Source organism: Copadichromis virginalis, linkage group LG7 (assembly GCF_057382275.1).
Source record: "Copadichromis virginalis isolate Kocher_CV1m ecotype Utaka linkage group LG7, C_Virginalis_male_GT1.1, whole genome shotgun sequence".
NCBI lineage: Eukaryota > Metazoa > Chordata > Actinopteri > Cichliformes > Cichlidae > Copadichromis > Copadichromis virginalis.
In genome coordinates, this window is record NC_140624.1 from 45,042,897 (window position 1) to 45,064,748 (window position 21,852).

The 21,852-nt window shown below is 41.8% G+C and overlaps 1 protein-coding gene across 2 annotated transcripts; it reads left to right on the plus strand.

Annotated features, from left to right (window-relative positions):
• The first annotated feature begins 274 nt into the window (after positions 1 to 274).
• Positions 275 to 20,477, plus strand: rnf34b (ring finger protein 34b). 2 transcript variants are annotated; one of them, XM_085463635.1, is made up of 8 exons: positions 275 to 396; positions 9,248 to 9,466; positions 11,436 to 11,963; positions 15,679 to 15,741; positions 15,864 to 16,065; positions 16,157 to 16,180; positions 16,376 to 16,417; positions 17,972 to 20,477. In XM_085463635.1, exons 1-8 carry the CDS (start codon positions 391 to 393, stop codon positions 18,154 to 18,156), a joined length of 1,269 nt encoding a protein of 422 aa, XP_085319761.1. In that variant the 5' UTR covers positions 275 to 390; the 3' UTR covers positions 18,157 to 20,477. The 2 variants fall into 2 exon arrangements, with proteins under 2 accessions (XP_085319761.1, XP_085319762.1); XM_085463636.1 differs by lacking the exon at positions 16,376 to 16,417.
• The last annotated feature ends 1,375 nt before the right edge of the window (positions 20,478 to 21,852 follow it).

The window sequence follows — 21,852 nt, forward strand, 5'->3', positions numbered from 1 at the left end:
AAGGAGTTTTCATTGTGAAAGGCACCAAATTTGTGTGAGAGCTGTTCAAGCTGACCACCTTATTATAATGCTTATTGCTGCTAAGTCACCAGAATAAACCAACGCTGAGGAGAGAAAAAATAGCGTGATTCGTCTGGCACGCTCAGATGCGTCCTTACGCACAGGCGTGAACGCCTACTCCGGTGATGTGTCGGGGCGGATTGGCTGCTAAAGATACCAGAGTCCGTGTGCTCTTTGTGATTGGCTGTGGCTGTCTTGGCCATTACGTTATGCTTACTCCATACACACTGGTAGCCGGAGAGAGGGAAGACGTAATGGTTTGATTCCGTGTGCACTTGCAATGGTCGTCGTTCTGACATTACTCGGCAAATTCCTCAGACGAGAGGTGCAATGAAGGTATGTGCCTGTTTCTGCAGCTCGTTTGTGATTTGGATTGTTAACGAGGCTCATGCGGTGCCGTGATGTGCAGGGGGTGCTGCATCGAGAAGCAGGGAATATCCCCATCCTAATGCCAGTTAATTTCATTTGTGTGCAGTTGTATCAACAGGCTTGAACGCTGCAGACACTCTTTAATTTTTTAACTTGCCATCACATTTCATTACTCGCCGCTGTCATTCCAGCGCCTGACAGTCTGGGGTTTGCATTATTTTCCTGTCGAGGGTGCAAGCCTGGAAACGCTTTCCCCACGTCTCCAGCCGTCCTGATAAACACTGGGTACAGTGTGTAGCCTTTTAATGAGCCTGCTTTGACCCCAGAGTGCTAGTTCAGTGGCCAGAGCGACATCCATTCATCGTCAGGCTTTAATCCGCTCTAACGAGATAGAGACACTGCGGCCGGTGAGTGAGAGAGCGTGGGGATGTTCGGGAGACGTCTCGGGATACCGAGAGGGTCACCTCTCAGGTCCAAGCTGTGTCAGGCTGTGCAGGAGTCTCCTTCCTCTCAGTGTGCGCTTGTGTATATGCGTGTGTTTGTTTGTGTGCGCCTGTGCTGTAGCAGCTACAGGCTGCAGCATAGGAAGGAAAGGTGATGAAGCTGTCTGGCAGCTTAGGACAGATAATGATGAAGACTACAACGATGATGTCATTGGTCCTCTGGTGGTGGCAGGTTTCTGGTGGCAGTCGGTGTGAAAGGTGAAGTGAAACAGCAGCAGCATCAAGGAACGTGAGTGTACACAGTACGAAAACTGTGCTGCTGTCGGTGGCAGTTGACACTTAGTCATCTGTTACAGTTAAAGCTGACTGGATGATTTTTTTAAAAGCTCATCGCATGCATCAGTGATTACCTTAAAAGGGAAATGTCCCCCTTTTTATAAATAAAGCCTCTCTTAATTCCAGAGGTGCAAAATAACCAAATACATAGCTTTTTAACTCCTCACTAAAGCACTGCTTTGGATTGGCGTGTCTCTTTTTTTCTGTGAAATCCTTTTCCTACAATTCATAGTGAAATGATATGTTCTTTGTGCCAGGTCAGACTGTTTCTTTAGTCACCCCGAAGTGGCCCAACACACAGCAAACTTATGGAAGCATCATCAGCACTGAAATGCTGCAGGGATTTCAGCAGATGGAACATTTTCTGAAACATGCCACTGAAACATTTAAACAGAAGGGCGTTTTAGCTTCTTGCGTGGTTTGTGTGTATGGTCACATTTTCTCACTTTGCAGCATTTCTTGTAAATGTTGAACATGTGTTGGCCCATCACCCCGTCGTCTGTTTTCCTGCACGTTTTAGGCTGCAGTGTGTTGAGGAGGGTTTTTTTTTTATTTTTAATATTATTTAGGTTTTGCCTGCCAAATTTTTACAGTCAAGTCTCTAAAGATTGCTGGATTGTTATAATATTTGATGTTTATTTGTGTTATGTAGGTTTTCTTTTACTAATCCCCCTTTTTTCTTGTTTTGGAGCTATGCTGCTCTTCTGTTTAGCTTTGGATTCATCAGTGTTATTGTAGCTTCTCATTTGGCTCTTAGTGGGTAAAAAGGGAAATATTTTTTCTATAGTTGCAATTAGTGGTGATGCACCCATCTTGAACTTGTGAGCCAATTCTGATGCTTAAAATAACCATTTGGCTGATTACCAAAGAAGTTGTTTGTTTTTGCAGTTTTCCTCCTGTGTGCTAAGAAAACAAGGGAATAAAACTCCCATCATATCACTATATTCAAACATTAAACAGGCGCAAAATTTATGTGGCACAGCAGAAAAGACATTTTGGCCAGAGTCATCAGTAAATGTCATCCCATTTGCTGGCAGGTTGATGGCAGCGAACAGGGACGATATTGATGTTTGGCTGATATATCGGTGCATTTGTAGCTCTTAATGGTTGCTTTTAACTAACTTGAATTTATGTGCAAGGCCCGTCCTCATAAAATAGAAGCTTTTTTGGAGAATAAGTGAGCTGGGGTTCAGGTTGAAATCACAGAGGACGTGATTTTTGACTGAAAGGCTGTTCTGATAAATTTTTTTTTTTTTTGCTTGCAGATTCAACTAAGACCTTTTTTTCTTTTTTAATGCCTCCCTTCCTCCCCCCCTCCTGTTTATCACAATATTGTGGCAGATAAGAAAACAGACGGCTTAACTCTGTGAAGTTAATTTTCCCGAGGCACATCATCACTCGCTGTGTCCCGGGAAAGCAAAATGGATGTGACGTTTTATTGACTAATCTGGTTTAAATTGAAAAGCAGCTTTTCTGCCCCTGTGGACGGGACGGCGCTGGGTTGTGTAAGCATGCATCTCAAAACGGGAAAGACTGCTGTACAGTCTGTGCTGCCAGTGCCATTTTATTCAGAGTTAAACCTCTGACTTAAGTGGTTGGCTTTTTCTTTTTTTTTCTTTATTTTGCATTTAAAAATTCTCGTTTTCACGGCCATCTTGAAGCCCATACTGGGCATGGTGGGAGTAAATAGTCACAAATCCCCGCTTCCAGTGTATCACACTTTGTTCCAAATGGGACTAAACTGACTGAAGCTATAAAGAATCAAAGGGGTGCACGAGATTCCTGGTGATATTTCATGACAGTTTTTATATTGCAGGACTGCAGGACTCGGCATCTGTTTCCAGGGCTAAATCCAGCCAAGTCGTCCTTTGCCTTCAGAGTAGACTTTGTCAATTTCACATTTTGCACGCACAAATCCAACTTTGCCTGTAGCAGTTTGATTTGCACATGCATATTTCTCCAGACTTTGACATCTGCATCCTCCAGCAGACATCACTGACTGTATTTGTGTCATAATTTAAATGGAAAAATATCACATTTAGCTCCATCATCTTCAGACAAATGTCTAAAGGCGTTAAATCAATTAGTTGTTGTTTTTTTCTGAAACCATTATCTCCGGTATAAACAGGCAGCCAGCTGAATTCACTTTTCACAGTGTGAGTGACATTTGCAGTTGATACAAGAGGGGGGGAAACTGAGAGAGATTCAGGAGAGAGAAAGGAAATGAAAAGGCGGGAGAGAGGTGGTGGATGGTGGAAGATTAGCGTTGAAGGCCCCTTCAATAAAATGTATGACAGTGCACAGTTTTCTCTCAAAAGTCCTCATAATAGACTCTGGTTGGTCCACATGTGCGTGCAGACTTGCAGAAGTCAGCCCCAGGTGTCATTTGTATCATTTAGACAGATGTAGCCAGAGAACTTTGGGTTTTGTTTTTTTTGTTTAGATTTCACTCCTTTAACAGAAGAATAATATCCACTTTTACAGATTTCCCTCTGTTTATCAAAGCCTTATGCTTACATTACCACAAACATCATTCAGAGGTTCACATTGAGTACTGCTACAAGAAGCCAAGACCCAGCCGATGACTTAATTCAACAATGCAACGTGCGTCAGTGCTTTCCGAGTCCTGCAAACACTTAAAATACATCTTAAGTTTTGCAGTTGTGTTTCTTGCAAGGGGGAAAAGGTAAAGGAAGAGGGATGGGGACGTGACATCAACAAAGGTCACCATCGATAATCAAATTATGCTATCGGGGCACTGCAATGCATCAGTAAAGCACTCCCATTTAAAGTATTTAAAGTTTATTTTCCTTCTACGCTGAATTCCATTCTTATTATTCAATTCCTACATTTCCCATAGTGCAACTTGAGTAATTTTATTAGAACCCCATCCTCGTGTTGTTTTTGTAGCTGGCTTGATACATGTTAGTCTATATTCAAAATGTCAGTTATAAGGACAGAAAATAAAAGTAAAAGCAGTGTCAGAGCTCCAAGTAAAACAAAGTCATTTATGTTAATTATATAGTCCAATTCATGTGCACTTATGTAATTTCAGCTCTGCGTGAGAGTCTCTGCTGCCGCTTTGCTGCTCTCCTGTCCTCTCTGTTTCACTGTGGGGTCAGCGTGTTTGCTTACTATTACATATCCACGTCCAGAGAAAGAGAAGATCTTTTGTTTGAGAGACTGTTTCTTCATTTGATGTTTAGTAGTTCAGAAAGTCATGCACAAACGCTATCAAAAGTCACCCAGTACAGTTTGAAGCAAGGTTAAAATCGTCTGTCTCAGTATGTGACTCATTTCTCCAGTTTGCGTCAGTCTGTCAGTGACCCATTTAAGCCTCATCTAGGTTCTCATCCCGGTTACACTTGTGGATGCTTGGGCAGTTTTTAAGTTTTTATCTTCTAGGCTCATTTTATGAGGTCGGCTAGCTGTTTGGCCACACAAGGCTCTCCCCTGTGGGTTTTTCTATTTAAATCCATGCCTCTGTTAGATTTTGCTACTTTCACACTTTAAGCTTGTGTGTAGGGGCTAGTCAGTGTGATGGCTGAACCCCAGCAGCAGTGTGTGAAATGTGACAGGTGACAGGAATGATAAAAATGCACAGTACAGTATCCCCAGAGGTATCATTCAAGTTAAGACTGTTGAGTGAAGATAAAACAAACAAAACAAAGCACAAAAAAATAAATAAATAAAACGCTGCCCTACATGTGATGTTTGCACTTGTCACTTGTTTATTCAGGACTCCCTGCCTACAGAGCTTGCAGTGTGCTAATTGAAGTGACACGGGGAACTCGTGCTGCTGGCTTAAAGCCAAATAAGACTGTTTTCATGGCCAGGCTGCAGTGGCTCCTCATCCTGGAGAATGCAGTAAAATTCCTTTTAGTGGCTTCATTCCCTTATGAGAGAGGTTTTATCTAACCGGAGACTTCTTAGCAGCTAACCACGGGGTCAAGTTTGTGCCACAGGCGAGTAATACAAGATTTAGTGTAACTCTACATAAATATATCTGGATAAAGTGAGCAGCTTGTGGAGGAATGTACCAAGGATAAGCAGCAATCTATAAAAAACAAATAAAACCTATATAATAAAATTAAAAATGTACTTTTATTATATAGCGTTTTTTTTTTTTAATATATATGTTTATAGATATTTATTTCATTAATATAACATAATATACTGGTGGATTGGTAGCCAGGTAGCTACCAATCCACCGATAATGCGTGGTTGTATGGTTTGTTTAAGTATTGAGAAGGAGACAGTGAGTGAGGCATCTGGGGTCATCCTCTACAACAAATTTGACAATCAGAAAAGTTCAAAATCTCTTGTTTATTTTTATTTTACTTTTTTACATTTTTCTACGATATGTAATTCATCCAGTCACCTGACAGCAACTCGGCAGGTTTTGACATGGTCAGGAGGACCTGCTGGAGTTCAAACTGAGCATCAGGATTAGGAAAAAACAGGATTAAAGTGACTGAACGTGGCGTGGTTGTTGGTTCCAGAGTATTGTAGAAACTGCTGATATACAGGGATTTTTCCACACAACTACCTCTCAGGTTTACAGATAAAACTGGTGTGATAAAAGAGAAAATATCCAGTGAGGAAAAAAAACCCAAATAACCTCTTGTTACAATCAAGGTCCACAGAAGACCATCTCTGGACGCACAACAAGTGAAGCGTTGAAGCAGATGGGGTACAGCAGCAGATGACCACGCCGGGTGCCACTGCTGTTAGCTAAGAAAAGGAAAATTGGAGATAATTCGGCATAAACAACTGCGAGCTATGCATTCAAGGATTCGGGCTGGTCCTGGTGTAATGATTAGGGGTGCAACGATACTCGTATCGATATTGAACCGTTCGATACAGTGCTTTCGGTTCGGTACGCATATGTATCGAACAATACAAAATTTGCAATTTATTTTATCAACTTTCCTTCCGACGATGCTGTCTGTGTGGAGCGCTCAGTGAATCTGCGTTCGACTACTCAGCCTAGGCTGCACTGTCAAGCGCAGATCCACTGAGCGCTCAACACAGACAGCATCATCAGAAGGACGAGCGCAGGGCAAGCTAGCGAGACAGAAGTTAAGCTCTCCTTGCAACATGGCAAATTGAACCTCCCCCACCCTCATTCAGATGTGGCGTTTGGAATTATTTTGGTTTTCATGTGACGTATGACTCTGAAGGTAAGCGCGTCATGGACTAAAGTAAAACAGTATGTTGGATGTGCCACGCAATGCTCAATTACATGGGTGGGAACTAGTGTGTTAGCGAGCAGTTAGCTCGTTAACGTGTTAGCCGTCTAGCCCCAAGCAGGGGTAGCTCGTTAACGGAGATTTGCCGCTGACAGCACTAGTGGGAACACAACGAATATGACTGCACATTTACGCCGACATCATCCTAGTGCAAAGACAAGTGGAAGCAGACAAAAACAACAAGCATGCATGCTACAAACTTTACCCGAGTCATTTAGACAGCCGTTAGCACATGATTCTCCTTATGGGGACCTGATATGTTTAATATTGTGGCGAGCTCAGACAAGGAGGAGATGGAGGTGTCGTTTGGTCTTGCTTACCGTGAGCTAGCCAGGGAGCACAGCCGTTTATTGACATCTGCAGAAGAACACTGCCGCTAGCTAACTCCTCAGCGCGGCAACCGCACAGCAACAACAACACACAGGGCGCCCTCTGACCCCGGAAGGACACACCGTCGCAGCGAGAAGGCGTCACCCGTCACTATGGCAACATAAACAAAACATAACTGTACAAACAGAACCCTGAACAGCCCTGACCCGCTACAATATGCTGCTGAGAATATAGCCCAGAAGAAGCGTATAGTATAGCTTTTATTTTGGAAAGAGCCATTTCTCTGTAATAAACTCTTTTCCAAAGATGAGTGATTCCTCAATCAGATATATTTATTTTTTTAATTACTTTTATTTCAGCAATATTAAATTTAAAAACTGTACTTTTGAGTTAAAATATATATTTATAATTTTAATAAATGACAAATTAAAAAGGCATGAACATTTTTTTTGTATCGAAAAAATATCGAACCGTGACACCAAAGTATCGAACCGAACCGTGAATTTTGTGTATCGTTGCACCCCTAGTAATGATGTACTCAAATGGCCTTCCACAGTCATAAGATCTCAATCCAATAGAGCACCTTGGGGATGTGGTGGAACCGAGATTCACATCATGGATGTGCAGCAGCTGCATGATGCTAACATATCATGTCAATAAGGACCATATGGAGCAGAATCTCTGAGGAGCACAGCTCCCTGGAATCTATACCCATGCGGCAATGGGAGGGGGGTGTTTGTATCACTGTAAAAGGAAAACTTCCAGCGTTTTGGAAAGACGAAACGATCTCTTCAAAATATCACCTCGGGCCGAGAGTAATGGAGGAAGACATTTTCCTCCATACTTCATTTTACAGGCTAAACAATTTATCGGTTAACTGAAAAATAATGAACCAGTTGATGCCATGTGAATTAAGTAGTAGCCTCAAAAAATATGAATTGAAATCGGGCAAAATTGTTATTCATTAATTTAATGACAGACAAACAGAAATGCAGGCAGGGAGACAGAAAGATTAATGGTGCCCACCGGAAACAGTCATTCATTCAATTAATGAGATTAGTTAATGATTTGAACTGTGGAGCCGGTGGAAGTGGACTTTTCCCCTCTGTGTCCCGAGTCCACATTTAGTGTGTCTTTTCTAAGATTACATAACGCCATCCTTAAGCAGATGGGTGAAGTCAGATCACAGGGTGTTTGTGACAAGTCGGAGCAGAGGGCCGTCTTAAGAAAAGATGTGGCAGGATCCCGTGAATTCCTTTGTTTTTCCTTTGGAGCCATGAACCAAAGAGGGCTTACATTATGCTCATGTCAGCTATTGATTCAGCAGGCTGGGGAACAACAGAAGACATATTCTCTCCTCGCTGTCCTCCCCCCTCCTTCCTCCCCGCATCAGTATGCTCCAAGGAGCCGTAGCTCCCATCGCACCATCTTTGCTCCCTGTCTCTGGGCCATTTTTGAGATCTGCAGACGCATCCGATTTATTCTTTCTGCGTGGGGCATTTTGCTTTAATTTTACATATACCAACTTAAGTCTGGAAGCTACCTCGGGACGTTTAGAGTATGTATTTACATCCACCTCTTCCCATTTGAGCTACACAAGAATAGCCGTTGGCTTGGACTCTTTTAACGTGGCTCAAAATAAATTAAATTTATAAATTTAAGCCACAGCGCTGTTGGTAAAAATGTCATTAATATATTTTTGAGACGTCTTCTTTCTAATTATCTCTGACCTGCAGGAGCACTCTCAATAATGTGCTTCTCTCTCTTTCCGGTCATTGATCTCCCCTGAGCACAGTATTACTCAAGTGTCGTACTGTAGTTTGATATTTTATATGGGTCTTTATGCAATATTGTACTTTATCTTTATTTGTTTCATAACTTTGTAGGTTCTAATTAACAGTACAGTAATTATAATTAGTAAAGAAATTATGGCGTTATGATGTATTAAGATAAGATCATACTTAATTAATCTTCACAAGCTACCCAGAGGTGTAGTTTTAAAGTAATTAAAGTTGGCTCTACCTTTATCTGCCCCAATGTTAATGATGTTTCTACAACATAGGTTCTATTTTTCAGTCATTTGAAAGTAAGTTAAAAGACCTAAGTGCTGTTCTGCTCTTCCCTAGCTCCATATTTCTGTTTCTATCGGGGGTTTGATTGATTTACAGTTCAAAACAATCCTTATTCACCCTACTGACCTAAGTGCAGCCCCTCATCCAATCCCCAAAACTAACCGTTTTAGCTCCTCTTGTCTTTCATGCGACTCTGCCAACAGAAGGGCACAAACAAAAATGTTTTTATTATTACATCTGCCTGAAAAAGAATTTAAAATGTCATCCTCAAATGTCATTAATTTCATCGATGATAATACTTAAGTACTGCATAAACTTCTGTACTAGATGTCTCTAAAAGTCATATCTAAGTCATGTGGGTGTATTTCTGTCTGTGTTGTTATAGGCAGGAGCATCGTCCATGTGGGCGTCATGCTGCGGGCTGTTGAACGAGGTGATGGGCACGGGCACGGTGCGGGCCCAGCAGCCGGGGTTTGGAGCAGGCGCGGGGCCCTTTCGCTTCGCCCCCAGTGCTGGGTACTCCACCTACCCCCCCACCAGCTCAGGGAGCGCCGGGCAGCTGTGCAAGGCCTGCGGACTGGCCTTCTCGGTCTTCAGACGCAAGGTAAACACGGATGTCAGCGAGTGACATGTGACAAAGCAGTAAGTGGAGCCTATCCCAGCTGTCGTAGGGCGAGAGAGTCACATCATGCCAGTGCTATATAAAAATGAACTCGCAGAGACTGCAAAGGTGCGAAGTAATCCCTCACACTCAACATTTTACACACCTTTTTTCAGCCTTGTAATCATTCTGTGCGGTTGTGAGCAGCGACTTTTCCTTCCTTGTGCATTCAGGAAAACGCACCCTAAAGTTCGGAGTCATCTTTTTTCTTTTCTTTTTTTTCTTTTAAATCTTGCAAAAAATTTAGAAGTTTCTCAACCTTAAAATCCTATTTATTATATTTTAATATAAACCTAATAACTTATAAGATTTATACATACAATATTATATTTAATCCATAATAAATGATGTAATTCTTTACTATTTTTAAAGGGCCTATGTTGCTCTTCTTAATCAGCACAATCATTAATTTGAGATACCTTTTAATTTAAGGAGCAAGGCCAAATTTTCACTCTTCTGTTCTCATTTTCATTTTCTCCTCAGTTCTCATGGCTCTCATTAGTACATGGAGATCTGCCCAGCTCTGAGGTGCCCCCACCAGTCCTCACCGAGGCCTTCCCCAAACCACAGTCGTAGGCATAGATCCATCTTTGTTACAGCAGCCGTTCTCTTACAAGAAACATTGTCAATCTAATTGGTCCCTGTTAGTGAAGAGTAATATTATTCAGACTGGTCTTTGATACTTGTATATATCTATCCCATTTTGGTGCAAGTCAAGAACATTGTTTTGCGCTATTGACAGAAATCCTTTAAAGAAAAGCTCAAGCTGTGCATGATGAGGCAGTTGTATTATTTTCCTACTTTTAAACTTTTCATAATGTGAATATTAGCCTCCACGTAAGCGTAGCCATTGAGAACTCACGGGCTTGTCTCTTTTTGACGTCTCGAAACTCTAAAACTTCAGATTTTTGAACATTTCATAGTATTTATTCCTCTAATGTATATTTATTCGCTGGTTTCTGCAGCAAACGCGCTGTTTTAGAGTAAAACTATTTTTAAGAGGACTCTGCTAAACATCTTACGTGGTTGTGTTAGAATGTGCGCCGTACCTTTCCAGGGTGTCTGCACAGCTCAACATGTTAGCATGGCAGAGTTTTATCTGCCTGGCAGTCAGACGGACTGATTAAAACTCTTCCTCTTTCCACGCAGCTTCACAGATGCCGGGTTGACTTCCATTTCACTGTCAGTGTGGTATTTTTATGGTATCTTTATAAAAAGAAGGGGGGAAAAAAACCTGCTGGGGGATTAACAACAACTGATTGAAGCAAAGTATCTGTTACGGTGCAAATGTGCTTCTTGTGAACCAAGAGCACATTTGTGCACAAGCGATAAGAAAATGTTTACAGCCGTGGCCGACCCGCTTTCCTGCCCATTTGAAGTGTCAATCTACTCAGAGGCTCTGTATCAGGAGACAGTGTTAAGCCTGTTAAATGTCAAACATCACCAGGAGCTACAGATGGTTTACGTCTCTTTTCTGGACTCTCTTTCCTAGAAATGACTGGGCACTGTTTCAGATGGGACTCTGTGTTCGTGGTTATTAAGGTTTCTCTTTGTCAGGGCGATTCAGGCAGAGCCAGGCGACTCCTGCATGCAGTATTTAAATAAGTGGCTATATGGGGACATGGCTGCACTCAGTACTGATTAAAAGGAATGTCTGTCAAAAGCTAAACTTTGCCCATTTTTCAGAGGTCTGATCTGATTAGATTTCTTTCAGAAGGTGTTTCCCTTATTTATTTATTTATTTTTAAAGTGGCATAAATGGTGAAGAGTTTATAAGTTAACAGGCCAAACATCATCACCCTTATGTTGCTGAAAAAGAACAACTTCAAGAACAAGTTTGTTTGCGTCAGTCAGAAGAGAAAGAATAACTGATCACATCACATCTGTCTTTCAATCTCTCCTCCCCCTGCAGCACATCTGCTGTGACTGTAAGAAGAGCTTCTGCGCTCTGTGCTCGGTGCTGCAGGAGAACCTGCGCTGCTGCACGACCTGCCACCTCCTGCGCGGCACGGCCTTCCAGCGGCCTCGGCTCATGCAGCTCAGGGTGAAGGACCTGCGCCAGTACCTGCTGCTGCGCAACATACCGACCGACACATGCAGGGAGAAGGAGGACCTGGTGGACCTGGTGCTCTGTCACCAGGGCGCGAGACAGGGCGCGAGGCAGACCCCGAGACCGGTGATGGAGGAGGATGAGGAGGATGAAGAGGAGGAGGAGGAGGATACACATGAGGAGGAGGAGGAGGAGGAGGAGGAGGAGGAGGAGGAAGATGAAGAGGAGGAAGATGAAGGGGGAGATGACACAGACAGCCTGCACTCGCTCCCGCACTCACGTGCCGCCTCGCCCCCTTCCGCAACGCGCTCCACCTCTGAACAGTCGGTCCTGTCCGCCTCTCAGGGAGACGTGCTCAGCCCAAGTGACAGCTCAGGGACCACCAGCCAGGTCTGTGCTCACAAACACACCGCTTTCATTCAGAGTGTGTCAGCATCCTAACAACGAGCATCCTGGCAGCCGCACGTGCACAAGCATCATTCCCTGATTTACATCCGCCATACTTCCTTCACATCTGTCCTCATTCTGTCCGAGATAATTAATTTCAGAGGTGAAATCAACATATTAAGTTTCAGAGTGGCTGTTTTAACTTCTTCTCTTTTTAACTCGCTAACAAACAAGCACTCTCGTGTGCATAGAGGGCTTAGATGTCTGTTTCATTTGATTTCATGCTTTACTCTTTCCTTTGTGCTGCTTTCTGTGTTTTGTTTTCTGGTCTTGTTGCTTTGTTATGAATGAAAAATCGACTCCATTGAAGGGAAAAAAGGTTAACTCTCCTCCGTGGTACTGGTGCAGTGTTCAGCAAAATATCCACTGTGTTAGCTATGTGGGCTAACTCTGTGTGTAAGTGCAAAACCCTCAGACCAGCCAGCGAGGCAGATTAAGCCCTTTGCCTTTTTTTAGTACTGTTACATGTACTGAGCCTGTTATGTAACAGGAGCACAGGTTGAGAACTCCCCACAGCGTCACAGCTGCAACCAAACAGCAGAAACACCACTGTACACTCCTCCTCTCATCTCTTCATGGGATGGGCACTGTGCAAATTTTAGTTTGTGGCACTTTAAATTTCTTACCACCAAATTTTGACACAAATACTACAAAGACAGTCAGACAAGAAAGCAAAAGTCATCTAAGACATTTGTGCTAACTTCATGAATTATTGAGAAAACAATCTGTCAAAAAATTTGGACGGTCCAACTAGATCACTCCAAACGGCACTCTTAGACTAGACATATGTAGGATATGGGGCTTTTTGGGGGGTGAGATCTGAACTAATCTAACGTATGTACCAGATATATTTGTGCCGTGGTCTTCCTAAAATATACCTCATCATTAAAATTAACTGAGAATTAACAGGCATCATTGCCAGTAAAAGTGTGGTGGCAGACGAAACTTCCACGTATAGTTACAAAAGCTCAGTGAATTAACATAAAGACACAGTCACGTTTTAGGTACATCTGATTTTTGCTGTTTGAATATCAGCAAATCGCATGACAGCAAATCAGTGCATTTAGGCCTTTAGACAAGGTCGGCAGCTCAAGTTCAAACAGAGCATCAGAATGGCGAGCTGAGCATGTCAGAAACTGCTCGGATTTTCCTGCACAATCATTTCTACGGTTTATGGAGAATTGTCTGAAATAAAGAAAATATCCAAGAATCTGCAAACCTCTGGGCAAGAAGATGCCAGAGGTCAGAGTAGAATAGCCTGATACGAAGGCAAATGCAAGTCAAGTAACCACTAGTTAAAACAAAGGTATGCAGAAGAGCATCTCTGAGCATGCAACACATCAAAACTTGAAGCAGATGGGCTACAGTGGAGTCTCTATTTCTGCTCCAGCAGAAGGACCGATGAGTGACAAAGATGCCCGGTGCTGGAGTTGGCACCATTTCAGCAGGACAAGCCACACAGATCCTGCATGTTGCAGATATATATGTTATATGTTGAGATCTGTGGGGTTGTGAAATAATTCCTGATAATGTCCCTAGTGTGGTGTCTGCTTTTGTTTGTTTTGTTTTCTTTTTTTAAATGACAGTGTCCACTTTGCTCAGGGCTCTGCTTTGTGATTGATTAGTGGTTAACATCACTTGTCGTCTATTAGCTTTAGCTTCTGAAACTACACATTGCAGTGAAATACCTTTTTGGGTGATGCAGTTTTTTGTGTGATAATGCAAAGCCACTGCATGAACTGAGTAAGATTTTCATGCTCACTTAGATATTCAAACTCTCGAGTTGATACCACTTCAACCATTTTCACAAAAAAAAGGACCGTACACATCGTTGCTTTTGATGAATAACCCATTTTCTCTGAGGCGATGTTTGGGGGATATTGGTGTCACTTTTCAGACTGGAGCTGGAAAATAGACTGAATATCAAAGAAAGGGGGGGAAATTGGATCAGTTGCTTTGAGATTTAACATTTCAGTGCACAGGATGATTGACAGGATTGTTTTATCACAATATAATGTCAAAACTAGAAGCCTCTTTGTTTGACAAGATGCCGTAATTTCTCTTTTAAATTACCTTGACATTTGTAGCTCTCTGGCATGAGATACGACGATATCGGCATCCGTCCAGGAGGTTATGGCCCTTGAAAATGTCTGGACATTTTTTGCTAACATTTGGTATCAAATCTATGAATCAGTAAGCATGTGATGGAACCTGACACATTTCAAGGAAATCCTTCTGTGCAGAGCCAAAATAAAAACTATCTAGCCCGTGTATGTTTTGTTGTACACAAAAGCCTTCTGAACGTTTTGTTTCTGCTTGTGCTTCTGCAGCCTTGCTGGTTAATTCAAGTGCTTTCTAGTACTTCTATGTCGTTTTGATGGTTGAATAAAATCTAACATCATTCATGTGTTCCACTGAGGTTCGGCTCTCTGTGAGAGTCGAGACTGCAGCTCATGTTTGTGTCTCTGAGGAGTGCTGTCTGAGCAAAAGCACGATGTCTGCACAAAGCGTTAGGCACCTAGCAGCGCTCCTGATGGATTCATTATTAACACGTCTTTATTCAAGAAAGACAATGGTCTGCGGGAATGTGCTGAAGCAGAGAGAGGGAGTTTAGTTTTTATGGTCTAGAAGGAGAGGCGCTGAACTCAGTGGTATCAATTAGAGCTTATTTCAGTGCCTCACGAGTTCGTTTTGTCACACAGATAAAAGAACAAAGAGGGCAATATCAGCAGTGATAGCACAGCTACACAAAACAGAGCCTAAACTCTTCTGTAGCTCCTTTCGTTCTCTTATTAAATACAGCAAATTCCTGACCTCCACCTTCAAAGAGATTAATTAACTGCTGAGCTAAGAGGAGCTGTGACAGTGTTTAAACATCTCTGTTCATTCGTTGGCTTTCTGAGCAGTTAAAGTCACAGATAGCGGTAAAGTAATTTCTTTTATCGTGGCAATGATGAAACCTTGTCACACAGAGCAGGAACAATTTATTTTATTATGCTTTCCATAAAGGTTCCACATTTGTTACTTTGACCAAAAGAGGTCTAAGCCATCAGGTAAAATGGCAAAGTATGTAATGTTTATCTCTGCAGTGTCTTTTTTTTAACTGCAATAACCGAGTGGTTCTTGTATAGAACTTTTTATTGTGATGTAACATTTTATGCATTCATTCAATAGTGTTGTAGCACATGTATTCTGAAAGAATAGGTTGTTCTAACAAAAAGTCGTGTAAATAACTTCAATTCAGGTTTATTTATGTAGCACCAACACAACAGTCGAACTCAAGGCGCTTTATATTGTAAGGTAAAGACCGTACAACAATACTGAGAGAACTCCAGTAATCAGATGGCCCCTTTGAACTAGCTTTTGGCAACAGTGGGAAGGAAAAACTCGCTTATAACAAGAAGAAACCTCCAGTAGAACCAGGCTCAGGGAGGAGCATGAATGTGCATTATATACCTGAGATTTTTAAAGTATTTTTACACAGGGAAAAGAACTAATATGGGATGTGCATTAGATCTTATGAGTTAAACTACGAACTACGAAAATCAGTCATTGTCACACCTGAGAAGTCTTTGGTATTTATCTTAACAAGTTCAAAATCATTGTGACAGTTGGATCTGACTTAAGTTAACCTGACTGTTTGTCTCCACTCACACAGGAGCATGATGATACTCCAACAGCATCCCTCTTGAACCTGGAGCCCACGGAAAGTCTCATAGAGGTGTGAGACCCGCTTTTGTGCACATCTACAGCGTCGAACTGTCCGTATCTTTAAAGTCAAAGGAAATGCTATCCTGTTGCTCTGTAAGTGATTACGGCTCTGCTGCTGTGTGTGGATTGCAGGTCAGTCCGGCGACACAAAGGAGGATCAGAGCCTCGCTGTCGGATCTCGACAACGAAGAGGCGATAGAAAACCTGTCCGTCCGCCAGCTGAAAGAGATTCTCGCCAGGAACTTTGTCAATTACTCTGGCTGCTGCGAGAAGTGGGAGCTGCTGGAGCGAGTGCATCGACTCTACAGAGAAAACGAGCAGAACAGGAAGTCAAGTGAGAGCTTTGAATTTTCATTGTTTCTTACAAATTTCACTATTTTTATTTTTTGCTTGATGAACACTTTTTTTTTCTCCTTGTGCTTTAGTGGAAAATGTCAACATAACTGCAGGTAACTTACATTTAATTATGTCTATTCATCTGTGATTACAACATTGCATTTATGCCGCTGATGTGCTGTAATTATGTGAGGAAGCATTTAATGCAAAACAACCTGCTTATTTGCTGCTTCACTTTTTATATTAATGAGCAAGTTCACGTCCCCCAAACTAATCTTCTTTGTTACTGCCCCTTCTTAACTATATAGTGGTTGCATATCCTCCACCTCTCTGCAACAGTGGAGTTGGAGGTAAGATGTGTTTCTAAAAAAAAAAAGCCACATCACACACTATTTCCATCTCCTCCATGATCGCCATTGTACTGATACTGCATTTGCAACTCATCTGCTAGACCAGTTAAGGCATGCTGCAGCTGCTTTTACTCACCCCGTCCTTTACCATCTTCCTCTTTGTTGTGATCTTGCAAGGGTGCTTTTTATCAAGTCATTATTTCCTGCCTGGTTCGGTGTGTCTGCATTCTGTCACTCGTGCTTCTTCTCCTGTGTACATCATCTCTGTTTATTCTGAAGGACAGCCTCTCATGCCGTCGTTAATGCCCTCTTTAAGGGCTTTTACCTCTTGATGAGCCGTCATGGTGCTTCAGTGGCAGCATGTCTTCAGGTGTAATTGCATTGTCAAGCGTCCTCGTTGACATGAAGGGCTTGCGGATCACATTAGCTCCTCTTATTAGTCAGCTGTGCACAGGCAGCAGACAGGCTGCAGCTGCATTGGTCTTTTCCTGTCACGCTAGATGTGAGCAGCAGGACCCAGATTTAGGCCAGTCAACTGATCAGTCAGAAATCATTTAAGTGTTAGTAAAACCAGAGCACTGATACAATTTGCCACTGTGATTTTAAATGGTTTTGATGGGAGAGGCTGTCTGCCTACCATCAGCATGTGTTGATCATTATGCATGGCTCTGTTCACAAGCTGTCACAGGACGGCTCAGCAGTTTCCTTTTGTTAGTATCGATATTTTATCTCCATCTCAAAAAAATAAAACCCCTTATTTTGCCCTGCACATGGAAACATTTAGCACAGACAGGTTTATGTTGCTCTATTTGGCACTAACACACACATTTCAAAATAGAGCCTAGACTAAAACCAGAGCACAGACCTCTTGACATGTCTGCTAGTTCAGTTAACCATACAGAAGGCCATATTGTTTGCAATATACAGGGCTCCAAAAGGAACCAACACCACAAAGACAGTCAAGCAAGCCTCGTTGGCATCGACATGTCAATCAAAGTTGCCGTACCCCTAATAATGCCTGTCTTTAATCCTTAATCAGATTTAAATGAGATGGCAGCATCTTGTGGCATTTTAGAGCTTCACCCGTTTTTAGTACCTCAGTACTGGCTTCACTGTTTCAGTCCAAGAGGAAGGACCACATGCTTTTAAGTTTTTTAGTTTAGTTTTTTGTTCTTTGTGTTTTTTTACTTTGGCATGGAAAGTGCAGGGATTTAGATTAGTCCGAGAACTAACTTGTCACCAAATAAAATGAATGGTAATATTTTTAATCGCTGGAGATGGAGAGCTTCCACCTCACAAGAAGTGTAGATATAAATATCTGCAATAAAGCTTCAAAGTACTTTATCATTTTAAATAACATCTCAAACCCACAGGGAGTGTAGGGCTGTAGTTTACTGGGCCGAACATTGGTGATGGTGTTTGTGCTTATTATTCTGTCTTGCATCTGCACCTCAACGCTGATCTCCATACACTCTTATGAGCCCACAGCAAAGAAGGATTTCTTATTGAAAATATTTATTTTACATATATATATATATATATTCCCATCCACAGATGGCGTCAAAGCTCAGCTGGCGGCTGATGAAAACCTGTGTCGCATCTGCATGGATGCCATCATTGACTGTGTGTTACTGGAATGTGGTCACATGGTAACTTGCACCAAATGCGGAAAGAGGATGAGCGAGTGCCCCATCTGCAGGCAGTATGTTGTGCGGGCCGTGCATGTCTTCAAGTCTTAAAACTCAGTGTGAGCGTGGGTGAGTGGGTGAATGTCGGCGCGGCTCTCAGGCGTGGCCCGAGCCCTGAATTTATCACTGAGAATGAACTGCTGTGCATGACGTCTCACAGGGCCTAATGCTGCAGCAGGCGTGAGCAACTTCTCGGTCTTGAAAACCAGACTGTTGTATCTGGCCTACCACGGTTTGCCCCCCTGCCCTCCTTACTAACTTATGTTCCAGTCCCCCTTTCTGTACCCTGGTGGACCGGCATCGGCTACATCGGGACTTTCATTTTCTCTGTCTTTGGTCGTAAAACACACAGCAGAAGCCCCTGCCATCACGTTGTACTCGCCAGTGTCTGTATAGATTCGACCCACAAGAGAGGAGTGGGCAGGAGGTGGTCCTGCGGGTACTTGAAGTGGACCGCCTTGTTATTTGTGGGGAAGAGAAGCAGTTAAAATATAAGATCCCAGGGTTTGAGTCAGTATGGTTTACACAGTCATGCCACATGGCATTGTGTCATTCTCCTTCAGTGTTGTTTTGTTTGTTTCTTTGTTTCTTTTTAGGATGTGCAATATCAGAAAAAAGTAAAAAATAAAAAAGAAGTGTTCTTAGAAAATATTTATTATGCACCAGGTCGTCTCACACAGGAGCATGTAGGGTGCCAAAAAAAATCATGCCTTGAGTTGATATTTGGTTAAGTTTCACAGTATATGCATCACATAACCAGCAAGCTTGGTGTGATACCTTATTCTTATTTTTCCATTTACTCAAATGAACTTTGGGGAAACAGAGTGTGTACACGTGAGCCTGTTAACACTTACTGTGTGAAGGATCGTTTCTCCGTTGTCTCATCCAAGACTCCTGCAGTTTGCCGGTTGGTTAAGTCACAGTGTACATTCCTGCTAGATCTACTGTGCGAATGTTTATTAAGACAACGACAACAAAATGAACTCAAGGCCCACTTTCAAGCTTGTTGTAGAGCTTTTTGCTGCATTTTACAGTCTCTGTAATGTGATCGTTCATTGATTTGCCATTGACATGTTCCTTGATGTCGCATGACTTAAGGTGGGAGATCATGTGAAAGGCCTCCTTCTTCTCCTGTGTACATTTTATTTCCCCACGTCCTTTCTCCTACTGGTCCATTTCTCCTCACAGTCATCGTTAAATGTACCTTAGGAGCTAAACTGATTTATAAATCTCACACGTCCACCAGTGATTATAGACAGGATGCACGTGAGACAGTTTTATTCCATCATCTCACAGTAACTCTAACACAGTGGAATATAATTTTACTGCAAAATTGTGTAGCAGTTGTTACCAACTACGTTTCCTGATACAAAAAAGCAGAAGAGATAACATATCACTTATCCATGAAGGACTTAGAAGATGATTAAATCAACAACTGTAACACAGCTATAAATGCACAACTAAGTTAATCAGTTTAAGTCTTCTTGCATTTTACCAGCTTCTAAGGGAATTTTTCTGTGGACAGTAGAACCAGTCGGGCTGACAAATGATCCTGCTGTGCAGCCTATCATAAATAAGTGATGTTGCCTAATAGGTCTGACACAATGGAAGCAAGAGTTTCTCATTTGGCAGCTTCTGTACTCAAATCTCTCTCCCATCTTTGCCGGGAGGAGCTGAGAGGTGAGGACGACACAGGAGCGAATGAAGTGAGCAGCTTCATTTAATGAAAACAAACCCATGACATGCTGCTGGACGTCCCAGTAGGAGGTACTAAGTGGACCTTGAGTTTAGCCCCTATATTTATCTACATTTTAAAGTTGGTTTAGTCTTCTATAGCTTTCACCAAGCAATACCGTTTCATTTCCAAATTGATCACGTGTTTGTGTCATCCTTTTTAATGTCAGATCGTAGGAAGGCAACAGGTGCTACTCTTTTTTTTTTGAGTGAAACTTCCTCACGCAGACGTTTTGCCACGTCGTTTCCAAATATCCATCACACAGTAAGAGGCAGCCTGATTTACTTTAACCTGTTATGCAAATAAAACATTTTGTTCTTGTCACGAGATCCAGTTAACGCGGATGTCACTGAAGTATCTGTGTGTACAGTATGCCTGTGGTAAATAAAATAACTGCAATTTAATCGCTGTTAAGTAAATTGCATAGATAGCTTTTATTGTTGTTTACTGATACTTTATTAAATGTATATTTTTCCATTTACCTTGGAGTTGACAGGATTAAAAATTCTAATCATTACAAAGGTTTAAAAAAAGGAGAATTTACTGTTTTTCAGAATGTATTTCTGCTAGTTATGGTCACATGAGTTTGATCATGTCTCTCACTATTAAAGTTGCATCATAGTCTTGCTTTCTACAACCTTTCTGTTGTCTTCTGCTTCCAATTCACTCGCACCGTGCGATGTAGCAGTCGCTGTTACTCTGTCAGTTTGTTGTTGCTGCTGTCTCTCAAAGATGTCACTCACGGGCAGCTAAGGTATTATCAGAGTGAGAGCACATCATAAGCACTCGTAATCCTGGATCTTTATATTTTTGACTGTTCAACCTTTTTATTTTGGTAATCAAGATATTAAAAAAAGAATTTATTAGATTCAATAAAATGCAGTACTACAAACCAGAATGTAAAACCCTGCTTTTCATTTTATAAAACTGTGATATTCTCACTGATTGATATACTGTTTAAAAGTCTTGAGCCAATCCATGACTGATAGTGTTTTTCTATCCAAGTATGCTTTTACTGCAATGGCGGTGTGTTTGGGATCATTACAATACAAAAAAATTAAGGTAATCAGACACTTTCCAGACAGCATTGCAGCTATAGTGTCAATGGTTTGGGAATCATCCTGTTGAAGTAAAAATACATTTGTATGCCTGTCAAACTGTGTTATATTGGATTTTTTTTTCCAAGAAATGGGAACAAATGATGGATAAAAGAAACTTTTCTGTGAAAATGGTTACAGAGTAGGACTGGACTCAAAATTACTGAAAAAGTAAAATTGTATTTTACAGCACCTTTTAAGAAAAAGATAAGTCCCTCACAAAAAAGGAAATCGTTACCTAAATGCAAATCTAGAAAGTTTTTAATTGCTGGTCCATGTCCATGAAGAGCTGTAAAAGTCAGAACCAGAATCTTGAAATGGACTCTCAATTTAATGGGGAGCCACTGCAGTTGGATCAGCAACATAAACTAGGCATAAATCTCTCAGGGGCTCAAAAAGGGGCTTAATGACGAAAAAATTAAGTTGGACAAGGCTAGGCACTTATTCAGGATATGCAGCTTAGAAACATCTTAGGGCTTAAAAGAGATATACAAGGGAATATATAGCAAATGCCCTCAAAGGTGCTCAAAATGTGCTGAAGAGGGAGCAGATATAATAGAAATATTAAAGGTCCTAGTACAGAACCTTGTGGCACACCATAGCTAAAGGAAGAAGACAAGGACCTGAAGCAGGAAAGCTTCGTTCAGACAGATGATGCGAACCACTCCAGAGCAGATCCAGATATACTCACCCAACATTTTAGCCTATAAAACAAAATGTGGTGGTGAGCAGTATCAAAAGTGGAGATCAGGTCCAATATTAGTAGACCAGAACAGTCTCCAGCCTCAGTCGGCATCAAAATCTCACTGGACACTAAGAAATGCAGTTTCAGTAGAATGAGCTCTAGAAAACCAGATTGAAATTTGCCATGTAAACTGTATTTGTCCAAGTAAGCTGCTTAGCCACAGCCTTTTC

Bases quoted from the DNA above. Each gene is read 5' to 3' on its own strand.
- rnf34b (XM_085463635.1), top strand. The intron at 9,467-11,435 runs GTAAACACGGAT...CTCCCCCTGCAG, and splicing joins TCTCGGTCTTCAGACGCAAG to CACATCTGCTGTGACTGTAA. The intron at 16,181-16,375 runs GTAACTTACATT...TTAACTATATAG, and splicing joins AAATGTCAACATAACTGCAG to TGGTTGCATATCCTCCACCT.